The sequence below is a fragment of the Cryptomeria japonica genome, chromosome 4 (genome assembly GCF_030272615.1).
Source record: "Cryptomeria japonica chromosome 4, Sugi_1.0, whole genome shotgun sequence".
Classification (NCBI taxonomy): Eukaryota; Viridiplantae; Streptophyta; class Pinopsida; order Cupressales; family Cupressaceae; genus Cryptomeria; species Cryptomeria japonica.
Genome location: NC_081408.1, coordinates 416,233,074 through 416,254,011, shown reverse-complemented (window position 1 = coordinate 416,254,011; position 20,938 = coordinate 416,233,074). Strand labels below are relative to the sequence as shown.

General features: G+C 34.6%; 1 protein-coding gene across 1 annotated transcript in view; it reads right to left on the bottom strand.

Moving 5' to 3' along the window:
• LOC131030870 (serine/threonine-protein kinase BSK5) overlaps positions 1 to 19,700 on the bottom strand; it is a 63,960-nt gene extending 44,260 nt beyond the window's left edge. The window contains exons 1-2 of the mRNA XM_057961817.2: positions 18,926 to 19,700; positions 5,908 to 6,043 (exon numbers count right to left, since the gene is read on the bottom strand). Coding sequence (XP_057817800.1) covers positions 5,908 to 6,043; positions 18,926 to 19,387 — 598 coding nt within the window. The 5' untranslated portion in view covers positions 19,388 to 19,700. The remainder of the gene's footprint in view (positions 1 to 5,907; positions 6,044 to 18,925) is intronic.
• Between the last annotated feature and the right edge of the window lie 1,238 nt (positions 19,701 to 20,938).

Here is a 20,938-nt window from a genome sequence, read left to right as displayed (position 1 = left end):
TCAATGTGTATGTGTGTGTGAGTGTGTGTGTAGATAGATAGATAGATAGAGAGAGAGAGAGAGAGAGAGAGAGAGAGAGAGAGAGAGAATGTCATAGTCAAGAATCTAAGGAAATCCCATCCTTCAACAAATGCAATGACAAATTTAATTTAGTTAAAAAAGGCAATGGCACAACAAGTCTTTTGCAATATGGTGTTGGCAAAGGTAGAAAATTTGTTGCAGAGCAATCTAAAACTCAAGCACACACCATAACCACTTCTATAATTGCACTCATCAACAACTCCGATGTGGAACAAGCAATGGCACAATTACTTATTCAACTTATTTAGTTTACAAACTAAATAGTCAAATAATAAAATTAATCGATTAATAACATAAGTACTTGATAAATTACATTGCCTAGTGCATGGGGTTGAGAACTGGGGGTTAAAGCATTGGGTTCTCATCATGGAGACCCAACTTCCAATCCACAAAAGTAACATATAAGGTGGAATTCTAAGTGGTGACTCTTGATCTTCCCTTGTTTGGCTTCTAGTGGTAGTTTTGAAAAAAAGGCGTAATCTAAATTTTAATATTCATAGGGAGCTAAGTATTGTATCACTCCTAAGGATATTAGTATCAGTTGGCTCGGATGCTTGTTTGAGATATGTAAACTATCAGATGTTTTTTTTTTTAATTGCATCAACACATTAGTTGACTAATCTATAAAGTATACGTTTAGTTTTTTGGCTTCATCAATGTATCAAAAGTTTCCAGGAGTAATTGAGCTTCCACTCATCACCTCTATTGAGATTATTCAATCAAGTTTCTATTTCTATGGCATCATTTATTCTTCTAACTTTCCAACGATTCTCTAAAGCTCTAAGTTTTTAAACCACCATATGAATAGGGTAATTGATGAGCTTCTCATGTTCAGCCAATGGGAATTGTTTCACCCTTTGTTAAATGTCTGTAGCATGCTCCTTGATTATTGCTTGGAAGGATCAACCTCTCTTGCCAACTAGGGAATACCACGCACGAAAGGAGACTCGGTGATGTCTTTTCTAAGTATCAACTCTCAGTGGTCTTTGGCACTCGTATTGTTATTTCTAAGGCTCCTCTTTCTCAAAAACATAACCAGTTTTTCTATAGTACCTGGAATATAAGATATGAAAAATTTCTTCTCCACATTTTCCCCATGAGTATTTGGAGTCTTCAACCTCTTTTCAATTTTTTAGAATCTTTTTCTACTTGCTGCTTTTGATAACCATTCTTCTTTAATGATTTCCCATCATACAACCTTACTTCGCATCTTAGGGCTCCTCCTGCCATATGGCCCTGTGATGAACAGCATAAAGAGATGTAAGAGTAGTCAAAGTATGATAGTTTAGTGAATCAGATTGCACCTTTTTTTCTAGAGGAATAAACAAAGGCATGAGTAATTGACACTAAGCTTAGCTTAGCCTATTACATTTCTAGTACCAGTTAGAAAATTCTGTGGTAAATAGTTTACAAAGCTGCTATTATGTCAGAAAAGAAAATAAGTTTTCAGACTACTTCAGCAGCAACCCTCTACGGACATCTTCTTCCTCCCATCCCCTATTTCATTTTTCATAATTCTGTATTTGAAGTGTTTCAGAAGGTCTCTAACTTGCCTTAAGAGGAGCAGTAGGAACAATAATGTAGCAAGATATATTGTGATTTAAGTATTGTAATCAGTGTTATGAATAAGCAATGTTTTTGTAACTGTATTCATTACTTCTTGGTAAAAGATGGGAAATGATGCTTGCATCATAACTGACAACTATCTAGTGGACCAATGATCCAATCAATAAATGGTAGATCAGAAATCAAGCTAATGTCTCTGATGTGATAGGCACTCCCAGTACCCAAGCATTGTATTCCATTGTATACTACCTTGTCAAATAAAAAAATCATTCTCTATTTCTACGTATTATCTGTGTTTGCACCAATAACAATATCATGATTATTTGCCAATTTGCAGTATTGTTGCAGGCTTAACATTGTCCTAACAAACAGCTCCAGTGATAGCAAAGTGTTGTAAAGAGTTAACGAAGAGCAGAAATGTCGCTGCAATCCAATTTTCTGATGTTTGGAACAAACAGGAGACTCGCAGCACTGCGTCGGGTGAAAAAATGACCTTACAATCGTAAAAAAGACCCAATTTTAAGATCAATAAACATTACACAAGTAGCAAGTAGTTCAATTCTTTTGTTGATTCTTGAATTCTAAGTAAAGAGTTTACAGATCAATAGATGGCAAAAAGCAACAAGCCAACATACATAAACACACACAACATGCACACATGAGTGCACACGCACAGAGAATATAATGCAATCCCTTGGGCAGTAAAGCATATTAGATGCACTAGTTATTCTACTCAACTCTAGGGAAAACACTAGAATATCCCACTAAGTTTTATTATATCCTTGAAGAGATCAAAGATCCTTTAACTCAAATTTCAGCCATAAATTGCAATGTGAACACTAATATATGCATGTAGGTTCCTTAAAAAACATAAAATCTAGGAATGAAGTGGCATTGTAATAAATTAATAATAACAAATAATTTAATTGCATGAGGATATTACAAGCACACTACCTTGCATATCATCTTGGACTACAAACAAAGGGCTGAGCCTCTTAGATATGACTAAATTCACCTTAGAACCATAATACATTAAAATAGCATAATATTTGTGCAAATTTCAAAAATGAACATTTATATCACATCAATCATCACATTGTTCTTTATGAGCAATTGTGAATTACAATTTTTATTAATGGTAAAGGTGGGTTTTTGAAAGGGCCCAAATTCTTTTACAAAGGCAAAAGATAAAGACAATGAAGCCCAGCAAAACAACAAGAAACAAGCAACATGGAACTGGCGGCACTTAAGCTGCTTTACATCAGCAAACAAATATCAAACACCAAATTGGCAAACCAACCACATATCAAGGGAGAACAACTGTATCGGGCAGTTTAAAACCTAAGCACTCTTAAGGAGTTTTGGACAGCCTTAATTATAGATTGGCCAGATACATAAGACATTTTATAGGACAACTTAATAGTGATAACATTGTCATCATTTATCTAAAAGATGGAGTTCCTAATGCCCATTACATAACTTTCTGACAGTGTAACCCTTTCCATTTTTTGTTTGGAAGCTCAGGTTTTCATAGTTTTCTATAGTCTTAGATTTGTACTACAATTGTAAACTTAGATAGAGATTGAATCCACTTATTTTCTTTATCCAAGAAGAAAAGAAGCAAATTCATTAAAATATTTTCCTTTACGGATCGCCAGAGAGAGGAATAAAAATTTTAAAAAGGGAAAAGTTGGGGCATCTAAGAAAAAACTAAAAAGATTTAATTCAATCAATAAACCATCTAAAAGCCCCAAGACTCCCAACTATAAAATAGCTCACTAGTTCTCAAAAATATTTGTCGTCAAAAATTGGCATATGAGATATAATTCACTGATCAGCATGGATCAAGGAGTGTTTAGTCCATCTAAAATTAAAACACCTTAATTTTTATATTAGAGATGTATATTTGTATGGCCATATGACATGTGAACTTGAAGATGACTAGCCAACACAGTCTAGGAATATAACATAGAAATGAATAGATATAAACAAACAAGTTCTTTTTCAACAATAGATTATGAGATGACTTAATGGGGCTAACATTCTCACAATTTATACAAACATGAATTTCTCATAGCATACTTTCTGAATAGTATAACTCTAAGCATAATTTGTTTCTAAGTCCATTTTTACCATAGGCTTCTATGGTCTTAGATTTGTAAAACATGGTATCACAAGGCAGCTCACAAGGTCTCAAGAATATTTCTCATTTAAAACTGACATACGATCATCAAGGTTTGCTAGCTGTCAAATCTCTTAATAACCAGGTTTCTTGTAAATACTTAGGTTAGCGTAGACTCCCCAGTTGGTTTAATTTTCAATACAATGAAGTAAATTATATATGTATACTCCGTAGCTTCCTTGTTCTGTGTCTGATATTTATGTAACTTGAAAAGATGCTGTCAGTCCTTGAAAAAATTCTCTATATGTAACTGATATGAAGATCCAAACACATTTTACTTGCTGTGACTGTTGTAACAAATTTATAATAAAAGTTACTTTTATGTGTGTTGTGAATAACAGAATATCCTGATGTCTTGGTAAGAGCTTTGTGCAGTTTTTAACACTCGACTTGAATGATGTTAATGAGATTTCCAAGAGCACCCATCTTTCTCCCAAGATTGTTCACATAAGCCTTCTGAGCTAAATCTATTCTCATAAGGACTTTATTAGACTATACACTGTCTCTTTCTTGGTGATCAACAAGGGCAGTAGCTCATCTTCTACTCCTGACTAATGCAGACTACAGTCATGTTCTCCATGCTCCCTTCTCTTCTCTTGTTTATATCGACAGTTCTTGGAAAAGCACCTTCCCTTTGAATAAACATATCTTGGTAAGGATTTTGTATACATACTCTCATTTATTGTGTCATACCAGTTGCTAACTTGGTTCTCTTGCTTCATTGCTTAAATTCCATTTCCTTTGTTTCAGGTTTTTGGACTACCTTGTAGCACCCCTAATTAGCCTAACTTGTACTTTTAAATCACATTGGCCTACTTTGGGCACTAATGTAACTTATTTCATTTCTTCTTTCTTTCTTTTCTTTCTCATGATTTTGAATTTTCAGAAGCACTCAGAGTGATATCTACCTTTTTGTATTTTTGAACCATATATCACATTTGAAGGGCTTGTTTTGGAATGTTGATTTGTGATTTTATACCTGTTTAATTTTTAGCATTTATATGGGAGATATTACTACTAAGATGTCCCTCCAATATCATCAGATCTTGATGAATATTTTGTGCTTGGTAAATTCATTTTGACGATTTCTAACCTTCTGGCAGTGTATTTTCAAATTGGTTTTCCCCAATTAAGATGGCAATGTTTGAGGAAATGCAAAAGTGAAGACATGAGCAATGATATGCTGTCATACATACTCATAATGACTTTAGTATTATCTGCATGGAGAGGGTTAATTTGTTGGGATATTCATATTGTTCCTAAACTTGTTTTTAAAAAATAGTGATTATAATCCACAAGAATCACTGACTGGCTTTAGTTGTTCACAATTGCAGAGTAACTTTTTTTCTCGTTCCAATATCATTCGGGTATCTAGGCTAACTTCTAGATTCAAGACAATCATGCAGGTTCACTGATTTTGGATGGCATATAACCTATTCATTTAAATGTAACATGTAAAGTGACATTAAGTTGGAGTAAATAGGTCCTAACCACAACAAACAATGTACCACTACAAATTTTAATTCACAACTTCAGTTAGACATAGATATAAACCAGTGCCTTCAATTATGATCAATTTTGTATTGCACTTTGCAAGTTCTCAAGTATGATAGCATAAGGGAAAACTCTTTGTATTTCAAGTTGAATGCTCAATGTATTGGCTTCATCTATGAACATTAGTTGTTAACTCATGAGACGTATTACATGTGTGGTATCATTAGACCTACCAGACAAATTTTCAGCTCCTTCTATTGTAACCTAATTCTTCACAAGGTACACTCCATTCTTTTCAGAAATCATATACTGTAAAGTGCAAAGCATATTCATATCATATAAAAGAACACAATTTTAAGACCCACAAATGGAATATGCATCTTGAAAGTGGGGTTACTTTATCTTCTATTTTTCAAAAAAATTGTTAGTTACTTGTTGATAGTCCTCATTTAGGATTATCAAGCTAAAACAACACAAATAGTACATTCAGAAACTTTCATATATCTTACAGAAATGCAACACTTTTTCTTCCTTTCTTTTCATGGAATTTTTTTTTAAATAACTCAAGTTGAAGACAAACATACAATGAAAGAGGTGTTTGGCCAGGGTATCATTCGGCATATATTCTGCCACAAGTAATCGTTCATCCCCATCACAACAGCATCCTATCAAATTTACCAATCTTTCATGGCGAAGTTGACCCACTGACCTTGCTTCCTCCTGCACTTGGACAATTTTCCTATATAATGTCATAGTGAAAAAATTGAAGAAATATCACATAGCATACAGCAGATGATACAAGACTAACAAAAAGCACATTGTAAACTAAACCCCACCATCAAAAAAGCAAAGGAAGCAAAATCATTCAAAATATCAGATATTATACCAGGCTTTGACACTAGACAATAGGAAACAAAAAAACAAAACATAATCTGGCTCTTGCATACAAGTAAAACAATAATATATATGGAATCATTTATTTATTTATTAGCAGCCAAACCTTTGCTAGTAAACAAGTATTGAACAAAATCCAAAATTTCATAATACAACACATGAAAATGTCAACAATATGGCACAAAAAGACAAGCAGTTTGCAAAACTAACCCTCAGACGAGAAAAGGTCTTGGCCCCAAATATATTATGTTGAAGCTGCAGAGATATATTCCATGGAAGCTATGGAAATTTGGAGCTTAAAGAGAAAGAACACAAAATAATCTCATTATGATTATAATACAGAGCATCACAATCCATCTATTGAAAGCTGAAACTGAAAATACTCAAGTTAAGAGCCAATTTACTCGTAAGATAGAATCTAATAGTGAGTAGCAGGTTTAGGTCTCCATAAAAGATCATTTCTGAGGGGGAAAAGCAATAGTGCTCAAATAAAAATAACAATTTCTTTTCTACAAAATGTATGAATTGAATTGTAGAAAATTTACTTCCTACAAATTATTTAAAAAATTCTGTGGTGCAATGCATTGTTGAATACTCATATTATATTGTAATCATAAAGGTACACTGCATGAAATTAAAAAAAAAAACTTTTTTAAAGGAATGTTGCATTAAAACTCAGTAATAAGGAAGGTACACCTCTTCAATCACAAGGTAACGTGAATGTCACAACTCTCCAAAATATTTCATATGAATTCTCTTAAGTTATGTTTCCTTTTCCAAGCAGGCTCTTTTATTAATATTGATATTGAACATTGTCTTTTGCAAAACTTGAAACTAAATCATTTCAATGCCAATACTATTTATAATAGTCATTAATACTGTCAAGACAGAATTGGAACATGTAATATTAATATAATTCAAATTCTGGAAAGAATATCTTTCACCATAATTTTTTCTTAGGAAATAAGGATTTAAGACATTGTCTCCAGAGGAATAAAATTAGTTATTGCCTTGATAGATGTCTTAAAGGCTACAGCCATCACACTTCAAGCTCTTAGTATCTGTAATATAGTAATCTGTTAGATCATAAGGTACTGCCATTTAAATGAAATTGCCTACAATGTGCTTAAAGGGACAAAAAAAAGCTAAAAGAGAATCCTCAATGGATATATCCTTATTCAATACTATACCGAACAAGCCTAAAGCACAATCTCAAACCAGAGTCTTTTCTCAGTTATTTCTCTATTGTTATTTATATTTACCAGCACTAACAATTAAAGATCAAACTATCTAGACAGTGAACCCAAAACAGGTCAACTATTAAACATGTCAAAACACATCACTACAAACTGTAAGAATAACATGCAATAAGAAAAGCTGTCAATATGGCAAATAAAGAAGATCAAGACCATGGCTAGAAATAAAAGCTGGCCCTCATCTATGAATTCGAAGAAGAATGATTCCACAAGCAAGTTAAAAAAGCAAATAAGTAAAATAAGTTTAACTTAAATGTACCAAGTTACTTACAAAGTTATAAATGTTATTGTAGATTTGTGATTGGAAGGTTATGATACAAAAACACCAAAGCTTTCATGTTTTCATTAAAACAATACCAATCATCTCTTTAATAAAACATTAAGGGGTTTTATAAAATCTTGAATCTAGCATATAATGAAATAACTTGCACAATAGAAGAATATAATAGAAAATAGGCTAGAACTACTTGATAAAAAGATGCCACTTTGAGGGGATACATCTAGTAGTCTTCAATAAGAACATAATACTCAATATGATGATAATACTAACCACCATCTCTTATTTATACCAAACTTAATCCTTGGATGACACCCACACCAACTTAACTAACTATATAAAACTATATTAATGATTTTATAGCTAAATTAAGAGTTAAGGTCACCATAAGCCAACTACTCATAACCCTATGCACCTATAGGATTAAGAACATAGCATGCCTCCCCTTCACACAAGTGTTGTAGGCATTGTCATTGATGCTAATCAATTGTGGATGGTTCTATATTAAACCTTCATCTTCCCATGTGGCAACTTTGATAGGAAAATACTTCTTCCATTATATGAGGAACTATATGCTTGTCCATACCCAAAGCTCCTTCCTTCATGTCTAGGAAATTAACTCAAGCTCCGATATGTGTCTACCCTATACATCTCACTCAAGTAGCACTAATTGTGTCAACATTCTACATTCATCCACAAGCCTCTTCATTTTGTTTTGTGCCTTTGTTTTCTTCTCATCAAGACTAATGGGTACCTCTTCCTAGTGTTAAGTTCTATTGCTCTAACCTTTGGGTGCACCCTCAAGGAAGAGGTGATGGATGGTAGGTAGTGCTTACTATTTGAATGGCATGCTCGTGATCTACTATGGGAGGCAATCCTTATGGCACATCCCCAACATCTATAGAAAACACATCTATAATTACCTATAGATTTGTCAGTATAAGAAACTTTGACTCCTCTTCCTCTTCCTCTTCCTCTTCCTCCTACTATTTCTTCTCCTTCCTATTCTTCTTTTTCTCCTTTCTTTTTCTTATTCTTCTCCTTCTTGTTCTTGTATATCCTTCATTGGTAACAAGTACCAAGATCCCATATGAGTGCTAACCATTGAATTATTTATATGACGGTCCCTCTTCAAATTTAATTCAATCTCAAAAGTATCGTGTATGTTAGAAGGCATCCCTTCTTCCCAAGTCTTGTTGTGACAACCCACGTGTTAGGAAAATCTAGCACCACTGCTAAAAATTATTTGGTAAACCATCACTTTGAGACCTCTTATGTCAACTTTCATCAATGACACAATTTTTTCCTTCATCTTGTGGGTTTCTTCTCCAATTCTTTTGTTATTTCTCCCCTTATAAATGTATTATACATGGGACCACTCTCCTCAATTACTTCATCATCCTTACCTTGAGATTTTCCAAGTGTGACGAGATTCCTTCCATGCCTCTTGTTGAAGCCCATGCCATGTTGTGACAGAATAATTTTGCACAAAATTAAACAAAACAAATCCAATTAATCTTAAATTTTACTATAACTTACCAAGGCAGGATCTCACTTCTTGTTAAAAACCTCCAAGAAACCCATTGATTTGCCCTTAGGAGTAAATTTGGTAGAAACCTCGATTTCCTAATAATTCCTTGAATTCTACTCCAAATAACCCCAAATCTACACAATAGAAAAAACAATATGTTCTTGATCAACCCTCCAAAAATAAAAAGTGAAAAATAAAAATCATTTAGTTGCAGCCTTGAGAGCCAATTTGGTGGAAACCTGATCTTGCAATAACTCCCTCAAATTTGCTCCAAATGAACTCAGATTTGGACTATAGCAACTTCAATATGGCTTTTAAAAAACCACTTAAAATTAAGGAAAACATTGCCAAATTGATAGAGATATTCTCAATTTGACGTCTTGAATCAAAAAAATCACCTTGATTCTTGCCCTTCAAGTGCCATATCATGCTCTAATACCACTTTTAATGAAATGACTTGCACAAAGAAGAATATAATAGGAAATATGTTGCAAATACTTGATAATAATATGCCGCTTCGACAAGGCAAACTTTTGAACCACTTCAAGGGGGATATGTCCAATAGTCCTCAATAAGAACAAAATACTCAATATGATGATAATAACTAACCTCTTACAACCTATGTATATACCATACTTATGCCTTGGATGCCACCCAAACTATGTTCCACCAAGTTTCGGGGACGGGGACAGCAGGACATGTTTCCAGTACAGGTGTACTTTTGGGCCATTTTTTAGGGGATGGCTATAAAAAATAGGGGATTTTTTAAAAATATAGAGAAATTTCAAATATGCATATCATAACATTGATAAAGCATTCATCATAGACATTGTAGAAGATTAATACATAGCATTAGACTTGAATTCAGATTTCATATGAAAACCGACAAACAAATTAACAAAATTCAAATGCTTTCATTGTCAATGTGCATACATTTTATACTAGAATTATTACAAAAATGCTCAAGGGTCCAAGTATCAACTATGAAATGCCATAAACTGTAAACAATAAACATAGAAGTCCATAATCAGCTGCCCATAATAATGAAACGATAGAACTAAGAAAATATATGGCTGTCCATAATCAGCACATGGTAGGTTTAGGAGTCTAAATCAAAATCAGAGCTCAAGTCTGAGTCACTGCTCCTCTTGCTGCTCTTCTCCTTCTTTGCAAATCTGAAAATGAATGTCTTTTTCTCCTTTTTGGTTATTTTATGCTTACATTAGGTTTTGGCATTGTTTAATGTGGTTTGGGGGTCCTTGTGGGCCCAGCCAGCCCTTTTACAAATTAAAAAATATGCTTTTCTTTTATCTGACTGTCCAAAAGTGGCCTGGGATGTATGGGACAGTAAGAAGTCCCCGGGACAGCCAGGGGACTTCTTCCAAAAGTCCCCTGGCCATCCCAAGGACTTCTCGCTGTCCCCTAGGTCCCAGAAACGTTTCTCGGTTTGGACAGGCTGGGTACTTCTAAAAGCCGTCCCCAGTACGGGAACAGGGGTATCAGCACAGGGGATGCATCCCCATGGAACATAGAACCCAAACCAACTTAACTACCTATAAAGACCATATTAATGATTGTTAATTTAATCAACTGAAATATTTATTGGTTCATATTTAATTAATTTTTCCTAAAGTTCTATAATGTTAATTTTAGATGTTTTAAAACTAAAAAAATTATAATAAAAAAGAAGTGGCCCTAAATTTTTAGGTCACTTAAACTGGCTTAAGCATTGGTCAATGCTGGCCACTTTACTCTTGATCAGAATTTTTCATGCTGTTGCAGTTGTGAAAACAGAAAAAAACAAGCACGTTTATTCAAGCCTTCTGCTGCTGATCACGCATAGATCCAAATGCTACTCTATCAAAGACACTCTTTGGATACCACACTACTAGTAGGCTTTAGCCTTTTATGCTATTGCCATTGACATAATTATGCATAAACATAACTGATTCGGATTTGCATACTATGGGATTGTGCAAAATATATTTTGGCAAAGAATTTGATCTTCACTACAATTTGCATGGGCAGACGCGGAATCAAAAACTGTCAAAACAGTGGTCAGCTTGCATAGGATTGCACATATTCTTGGATGCGTTTCATCCAATCCTTAGCAAAGAGACAACGGATGTATTAACCAAACCTCATCCAATCTCTGCTCCTTTGAAATCTTCTGTAGAGTGCAATGGTAGTCCTTTTGGGTTATATTCAATCATCAATTATCATAAATCAGAAAACTAGGAATCCCAATAAAAGTGCTATGGAACTCCTCCTTGAGATCAAAGCTGAATGGATCAATGGTACTCCTTTTGGGTTATATTCAATCATCAATTATCATAAATCAGAAACCTAGGAATCACAATAAAATTGCTATGGAACTCCTCCTTGAGATCAAAGCTGAATGGATAGAAACAGAGAATGCAGTATTTTCCACAATCTAACTCTAATACCAAATGACATTTCCATTCAAATCATACCAGTCATTTTCTTTGTCGAAACATTAAGAGATTTTAAAGAATGTTTAATCATAAAAAATATTTGTTATGATCTTATTTCTTCTCAACTAAATTGTATCCCTCAACCTATCCTGTGTGATTGTAACAATCACCCAACAACCTCTTATTATAGAATGATTTGACTAATAACAGGTGAACCTATCTACCAAACTAAGTATATGTAATAACTAACCTACATTCATTTTGTCCCATCTTTTTAACGCTTTTGGGTGTAAGTGCAATTGGAGCACATTTGAGGTCATTCACATTAAGAAGCACAAGAAGTTGACTCAAATACACCTTAATGACCTCATTTTTATATGGTACAACCTATGTCTACATGCTAAAAAAGGTGGAGAGTATGGAGACACAAAATGTGATTGACTTGGATAGCATCAATCCATATTCAGATTGGATTGCCAAGCATGTAGAGCCCATTTTTTCCACAGATGTGATCACTGATTTTGAGATAGAGGCAGCAGAATGAGGGGCAGATGTAGCAACACATGCAGAGGCAACAACATTAATAGGAGCTTCATTGTACGATCATGATATGCTTGAAGATGATATTGTTCCTCAACTGGAATCATTACCATTCAGTTTGAGGGCACCCACACAGCCACTAAGAAGGTTTTATTGGAGAAGAAATTTGTAAAATTATTTAGAGAGATGTCTAATTTATAATCATATAAACACTATGATGTACATGTAATTCCATTTTGGATATACAAATAAAGGAAAACTACTTATGAGTTTTCCAAATCCAGTTTTATGCATGTATTTTTAGTTTATTTTATAAATTTGTGCATTTTTTAATGTATTGAATTTTCACCAGGTTTTCACTGAGTCTGGAGTTCATATCAAATTTTAGGCCTGCCAAGTTTTTGTCAAGTCCCATTTTTTTTACTTTGCCTAGGATTAACAAAGGATTAAGTCAGAAACTAAAAAGGATTTTCTTTCCCATTGAGCATCTCATCAGGGAAATCCCTGAATTATCTATCTTTTACTTCTCATTTACCCAATAAGATACAAAGAGCAACTAACGTCTGGTAACTCTGTTTTTACAATTGAATATGCATATGCAATCTATTTCCAATGAGTAGGCACCCCATTCTTTTTGCTTATTTACTTCCAACAGATAATATTTCTGCAAATGATTTGGAAAGCAGAGAGTTCTAATCATGGGTTCAAGAGTATTTGGTATGTGTTCTTTGAATTTGCCATTTCAGTCAGGTACGGTATCTTCACGTGACGGTATTTTTCTTAGATAAGTCATCCTGGGCATCCTTATCAAAGTATTCAAAGGAATTTATTTTTTCAGTACAGCTATTGTAAAATGTGAAAATTACTATATTTGCAAGACCTCGTGTTCACTAACAGATTGTTTCCAGCTCAATCCTATAATATGTATGTGCATTGTATAAAGCAAAACTTTTAGATAATATTTATTAAATTAATACATGATGTCTATTATGAAGTAAATATTTCTAGCAAAAGGAATTTTTAACCTTTAAATAACTCAAAGGAATACTAATAAAATTGATCAGCTTTATCCAAAAATGAATTTCAACTGATATGACAAGTCCATCAACAGTTAATTTACTTTCCGTCTCTGCCTGCATTGGACACAAACAATATTCTTGATTTAATCTCTTATTGCATGCACATCCTAATTTAAAAAGATCTGGAGCTTAACTACCAAGGCACACAAGTTACAAGAATATATGCATATTTAACTTTTAAGGATCACATAATAATCACCATACCTACACACTAACAATGACAAGCACCAATGTAAAGCAAACACAAAAACAAGTAGAGAGCAGCAAATGGTCTCTCTACATGCACATCCACCAATAACCCTCAAGTTTCAAAACCAGGTAGATCCTTAGTCCAATCTCAGACACCCACATCACTAGTGCTTTTGGCGTTTGACATGCTGTTCTTTGTTAACCAAACACAAACTATATATCGAGTGAAGAAAATCCAAGAGCAAGTTGAATCCCCAACAAGTCTCTATGGCTATATTCATGTACAAGATCCTTCCAAACCCAGAAAGACTTCCATTTCAAAAGAAAAAACTACATATAGCCTCATCAAACTTCAGACCCACTCACAATATCGCAACTGTCATTGAGTCTACATACCTGCTAAAATCATCTAAACTGTACATGATGAGACACGAGTTATATAAATTTAAAATGAACTCATTAACACAGTAAAAATAAATGCCTACATCAGCTTATCTGCAGGAACTATGGACGATGCAAAACATTTCTGTTTTATCCTCTCTTCAAAAATGCGATCTTCATACCTTAAAAAATAGAAAATCATATTTAATCTGCTTCTTCTTTAGCAATTCCATTACCATAGCACTCCCAATTTACTTTTAAAGTGGGATGACCAATCAAGCTTGTTCGCCATTGTTTTTCTGAACATGCATCAGTGATATTTTGTTTAAATGCTCAATCAACAGCCAAACTTTTATTAAATTTTAAGTTTCTGTGTTTATAAATGCAACATTATTTAATTTGCAGAATCTGAGATGAAGTCAACTTCTATCTTTGAATGGTCTACTTTGAGTTCTAGAATAGTATAATCCATTTCAACTAGTCCACTAATATTGGAACTATCATGTCCCCATATTTTGGTTCTCTTGTAGTGCAACTGGTGTTGGCTTTCTGGGTTGGTGTCAATAGGATCAGAGAAGTATTTTGATGTCGCCAATGTGTTTAGACGGATTAATGTAGATGAACGACACTTTTTGGAGTGATTTCGGTCAACTTGTCCAAGACTTGCTATATTTAGAAAGACTATTTTTAGTAAGTGTCAATTTTGACATCAATTGGTCAATTGGACTTTCGTTGACTTGCAATTTTTAGCAGTTGCTATTTATAGCGTTTATTATTTGTAGTAACCACTATTTTTAACAGCTGGTCATATGGCTTCAATCTCCTCTCAGCTTCAATGTGCAGCATCTTCAGTTTCAGGGTTTGGGCAGTTCTTGCTATTTTTAGCAAAGGCTATTTTTAGTAAGTGCCATGGTCTCAATTCCTCTTTCTGGTCAGTACACAATGGGTTTCAGTTGGACTTGGCGAGTTATTTTGTTTTCAAAAAGATTTATCTTATTTTATTCACTAAGTATTTATAAAGTGTTTTTATAAAAATATCCCCCCCTTGGCCTAGTAACATGAAGTTGTTTTTAAAAGAGTGGCCATTTGACATCCAAAATGAACACATAAGGAAGAGGAGACATCAAGGAGGAATAATAAAACATAAAGTAAATTTTAAATGTTTTATTTGAGAACTCAAAAAGGTTCAAACTTCTATGAGGATTTTACTTTGCTTTCAAGTTTTGGTTTTGGAGAGAGAAGGTTTCAAATTGAATAATGGTTGCCCTAATTTCCTTTTCGCTCGCTCTATGCATATATTCATGTTTTCAGCTCTCATTTGACATGCTTGATTTGACAACTTAATGAAATCCTATTGGAATGAGCTCAAGGAGTTCTTTTGCTAGTTGAGGACGAAAACCCTCTTCTTGTTTGCTGGTTTCAGTGGTGAGAGACCCACCCTGGCTATTTGGTGTACTTCTTTTGAAGCTTACGGTGATTTTGGCTTTGTGGGTGATTTTGGATTTGAGAAAGCTGAAGATATTCTTAGTTTTCTGATGTGGGTTTCTTGGTTTTGGTGTGGTGTGAGTCTTTTTGGAGTGTTGTTCAAGTTTGGTAGTGATTAGATGCTTTTTTTGAGTGCTGGTGTGCTTTTCTGAGTAGCTGGAAATCAAAGTTTGGCTCATATTAAAGTGATCAGAGCTACTATCATTCAGGGTATTATTTCTGAGTATTCTCTTTGTTGGGCGTTGCATTTTGAGTGGTCATTTGTCAACATTGGTGAAGAGCTGAATTAATTATATCAAATCGCCCCTAGAAGTGGGCACCACCTCCTTGCTAGCACGCAGGTTTGGTAAGGAAACATTAAGGGATTTTTCTGAGCTTTGGAAAGTGGTCTTTAACTGAGTTTAACACTGCCGTTCACAGACAGAGAGTGTTGGAGCAGACTTGGAGCAGTTAGCAACATATCCTATCATTCCAAGAAATCACCTAAATCCATATTATGCCTTGTTTTGGTGCTGGAAACAATTCTGAGCAGTCCTTTGCAGTGTATGGATGACATATCAGGTCTGCAAATTTACTTTTAAGTCTAATTTTGAGAACACTGTTCATTAAAATCTGATTTGTAATGTTTGACAATGTTCTATGAAGTTTGAAATGAAGTCTCATTGTAATCAGAACTTGTTATTTTATGTTATGTTGCCAAGTTGCACATTATATGCTTGTTACTCATCTTGATTACAATCTGAAAGTAAACAAACAGCAAATTACTTCATTGGAAACAAACTTGCAAACAAACACATCTCAAAAAAAATCAGGGGAGGACATTACAGAAACTTTACAAAATATTACTTCAAAAATTTCAAAGACTTAGTAAAATAATGTTTCTCTAAGACTACCTTTGAAATATTCAACAAATTAACTTCTTATGTGTGTTTTCAGTTAAAGTTTCATAACTCTCCAGAGAAGCTTGCGTTCTAGTGCTCTTTCAAATTTAATAGTTTGGATTCTGAAAAGCTAAAGGTAGTTTGGAATTGCTTGTTGTTCAAGATTGAGTTTTTAAACTTTTGCTTTTGCATAACAATTTTTGAAACTTTCGAAAATTCACTTCAAAATGGTTAAAAGGATTAATAAGATTATACTTGATCCATTATCAGAATTCAATCAAGCCATGTTCAAGTTATTCGATCTCTCTTGCCTTGTACCTCAAACCTAACTTGCTTTCAACTTTGCATATTATGCATTCCATTCAAGGAAATTTATATGTTAAGATTAGAACAAGATAATATTTTCTGATCTGTCACACACATGATCTTTTCTGTAGATTACAGTTTATTGGAAAATTCCTCTCAAACTCAAATTTGGTCTTCTAACTCAATTATATAGGTTTAATACAATTCTTGTAAATGAAACTTCAACATAAATTTTTAACAGAAACTCTTATATCACACTTCTCATGGAATCCCTTTGCCATTCCTTCCATGTTTCATTCTCCGCATTTTTAAGTTTCAATCTTTGACCCTACTATTCCTCTACTGAAAATGGCATCTCAACAAATCTTATTAGCAAACAAGGGACTTCACTTCTCGAAAAAAAACCCTAACATACTTGACTGCATTGTGGAAGACAGTAACTGTATCTCAAATGAAGTTAAACATACAGTTACCAAGTGCTTTGTGTTGCATTCAGTGATTTAGGCTAAATATTGTAATCATGCTACTAGTTTTTTTCTCATTCTAGCCTTGCATCAGAATAGACCCCGTTATATTCTACAAGAAAGCCTGTCAAGAAAACTATCATGGAAAATGATTTTAGCTCCAAAAATTATTTTGAAAGTCTGGAGTGAGAATTCAGAATGAATCAGAGCTCTGCCTTATTACTAGTCACTGTCATAGTTAAACAAATACTACAATCTTATTATTAATATCATCAAACAAAAAAGTGACCAGGAATTCTGAATTGAAATATTCTTTAGAAACATCGAGAAATATAATAATGGACTTCAGAACTCTCGTACAAGAATACATAAGATGAGAAAAAAAAAATGGAGGAAAAAAACTCGTTAATAGATGGAATGAACCCCTTCGATGAAAAACGAGGAAGAAACATACAGTTTCGTCATGGACAAGCTGAAAATAAATTATTCTAGGGAGAGAAGCCAAAATTGGTGGCGAATAGATTAAAAGTGATGTTTATGATAGACAAGCTGAAAATAATTTTTTCTAGAGAAAGAAGCCAAAATTGGTGGAGAAGAGATTAGAAGTGATGTATTGGTTGCATGTTTAATGTTGTATTAAGGAAATGTTTAATAATATGAACAGGAAAAATCTCGGAGAAAATAATTATGTAAACATGACAAATCAACGTGAGAATTTCTGATAGACAAGCATAAGTTTTAGATCAATTCAGGCAATCCTGCAAAATATGAACAATAGTAAAGCCAATTGATCAGAAGCTCTTTGGCTGTAAGAGAGTTGTCTCAGTTAAAATTCTTCTGTTCTCTAAGGTGTTCAGGAAAACCTGTAGAGAGGTGAAGCGATATTACAGAAAGCACAATCAAACAGCACAAAGTTGAAATGTCATCAATGCGGAAAGAATAAGAACCCCACAGAAAAGAAAAAGAAATAAAATTTTGGTGGGCAAAAGATCCCGTTTGGTGCATGGGCGTGACAATTAACATGCTAACTTTGTTGCCTATTGGTCTATTGTCTCACAAACCTTGCACTGCTGTATATAGCATAAACAGTATTGATTTTGAATCCACTTACAGTTATTAGGCATATGGTTTGATGTGGCTGAGTTGTCCAAGCTCAGAGACAGAAATCCACAGTTACCATGCCAAGTAAAGAGCTGGAGTTTGTTGGCATCGGAGTCGTTCAGCTTTAGCCCTTCCTTTCCCATACTAACTGTTGGTTTTCTAGTGAGCAATCACAGCTTTTTAGGTGATACAAATTTATCCAATTTGTCCAGTTGGAAAACAACAAATATCTCCAATTTGTCTAGTTGGAAAACAGCAAATATCAAATCCCGGGTGAGATACAATATATCCGATTAATCTGCTTGGGAAACAGCAAGCATAGGCAACGTCCCGGACATTTGTCCTTTTCAGTGTAAACAACAAACTGACACCCTAAACATAGGGATGACTCGATTCTAATTATACGGAGTTAAGTATTCACATAACTAGTATATATATTTTAAACATATATAAAAGATGTTGAAAGATATCAGCCCCTAAACCTATATCGGATCTTTCAAATATCAAACTTATAAACACCTTTAAGTATATGTATTTCAATTATCTACGTTCATTTATTAGGTTTTTACATAAATGCATATAGAATTATTAGGTGTAATGAATACTTCACATGTAACTGACAGTCAAAGTTATGTTTTTTATCCATTTATTCCATTACATCTTCCCCCTTCCTGCCATTGTTGTTACGCCTATACGAGACCAAGCTTTCGAGCTAAAATTGCATTACAGGACAAATACAAGAGGCGATTGAGCGGAAGGCATTGCAAGATCGTAAAGTTTTACCATGAATTGGCGCGCATCAGGCCAAGCTGCTTTGTGGAAGCGCTTGACAGCAATAGGACGGCTGTGGAGTAGGCCTTTGTAAACAACATTGGGAGCCTTCTCGCCATGTTCAGAGACGATGTTGTCGGCACGGAAGCCTCCCGTGGCCGCTCTGAGCTGCTCCACCCCGAAGTCAGTGAAAACAGGCACGGCCGCCCACTCGTCCTTCTTCCCCTTCTCCTTACCTTCCCTCTCCTCATCCCCCTCTCCCGACCACGACGACGATGTCCTCCCATGCCCCGGCCACCAGCAGTTGCTCAATTTCCAGCACCGGCACCCCATTCTCATCCTCATCCTCATCCTCATCCTCATTCTCATCTTCATCTTCATCCGCCCCCCACAGGCCCCCCCGTCCTCTTCTCCCTCCCCCTCTGCTTCCCACTCTTCCTCCTCTTTCACTGCTTTCTCCTTCACGTATTGCATCCTCCCTCTTCCAGATTCCTCAGATTTCAGATTTCAGATTTCAATTCCAGATTCCAGCCGCGTAAAGAACAACAGAAGTGCTGCTTGTGGATCCAGTTGTGCTCTTATACGCGAATTGTAGATACGAGAGAATTGAGTCTCCCATCTTCCTCCTAACCTAGCTTTAATCCTTCCCGCACGCTCAAATTTGGGCAATTGCTTTTCTGGGTGGCCCTTTTTTTCACCTTTTTACTCCGCAACAGGGATCCCCATCGCTTACCAATTCCTTGTAATAAAAATTAGAATAAAATATGGCATGGGGTCTCCCACGCCCGTGTTTGTCATCATATTTGCCATGTTTTCCCATCATAATAGGGGCCTGAGGGAATATATGATAAATAATAAATAATGTTTAATGTTTATGCTAAAACACAGATTTGACCAAGTGGGGCCTGCCCTCACCTCACCTCACTTCAATTCGGCAGTGAGAGAGGATGGATGCCAGTTGTTACCCGATTGCTGCTCTCGATATCAATCTCGATTGCCCCATCACATGCATATACCAAAATATGCCTCGGACATAGTGCACAAATGTACCTCATGTACGAAAAATTAAAATCCCCATTGCCTAGGGATCTTGCCTCCATATATTCTCTTCTTCCTAGAACCCTCTTAGGGTTTTATTTCCTAGTGGAGTAGATCTATTTCATAGCAATTGCTGATGGTCATACCATTTTTCATCTGGTTTTGTGTTTATTTTAAGGAGAATGTTTTAATATAATAATGTATTTACAAGTGGTATATTTAGTAAGAGTTTTGTCTCATGATCTAATCTTTAACTTATGTTTATTTTACTTTTACTTGCACTCATTTCTATATGTTCACTATTCAACCATCATTATTTGATCTTGATTTGTACTTATTTCATCCTTACATCAAAATCAACACATTGTCAGTAGGTTCAATTACAAGTGACTAGAGATCGACTCAAGTGGATACCTAACAGTGCATAAACAAATCCCAACATTTAAATTATCAAACTCAAATTTAAACTTTCTTGCCTCTTTCATATTAGTTTTTGTGAGCCAACTAACATTCTTTTTTATTTAACATGTTGTTATGTCATAGTATTTGAAGACATTAAATCTACAATTAATTGCATAAGTGACATCTAGGAATCAAGGATCAACAAGGATAAATAGAACAATTAGAGCACACTTCAATTCTAAAGGGACAAAAGAATTTTGGTGTAATTGCATGTTTGTTAATTTTTTTGATAATTAAAAGCAGTCAAAACAAGGGGGTTGACCCAGGTACAGACCAAGAAACAGTGGCAAGCCAACTATCAGCGGAGCAGCAGCAAAATTACAACCCCCTCAACTTTCTTCTATCAAAAACAATTGTCATTCTACGCATGTTCACTAGATATATAAAAGTCTTAATAAACATTTTAAACATTTGCCATGCAGGGCAATAGGTAGATATATTTGATATCTTTCTTCATTGTTTATCTAACCCACCAAGGGGCGCTGACCTAAGAGAACATGATCACCTAGTGAGTCAGTAAACTTG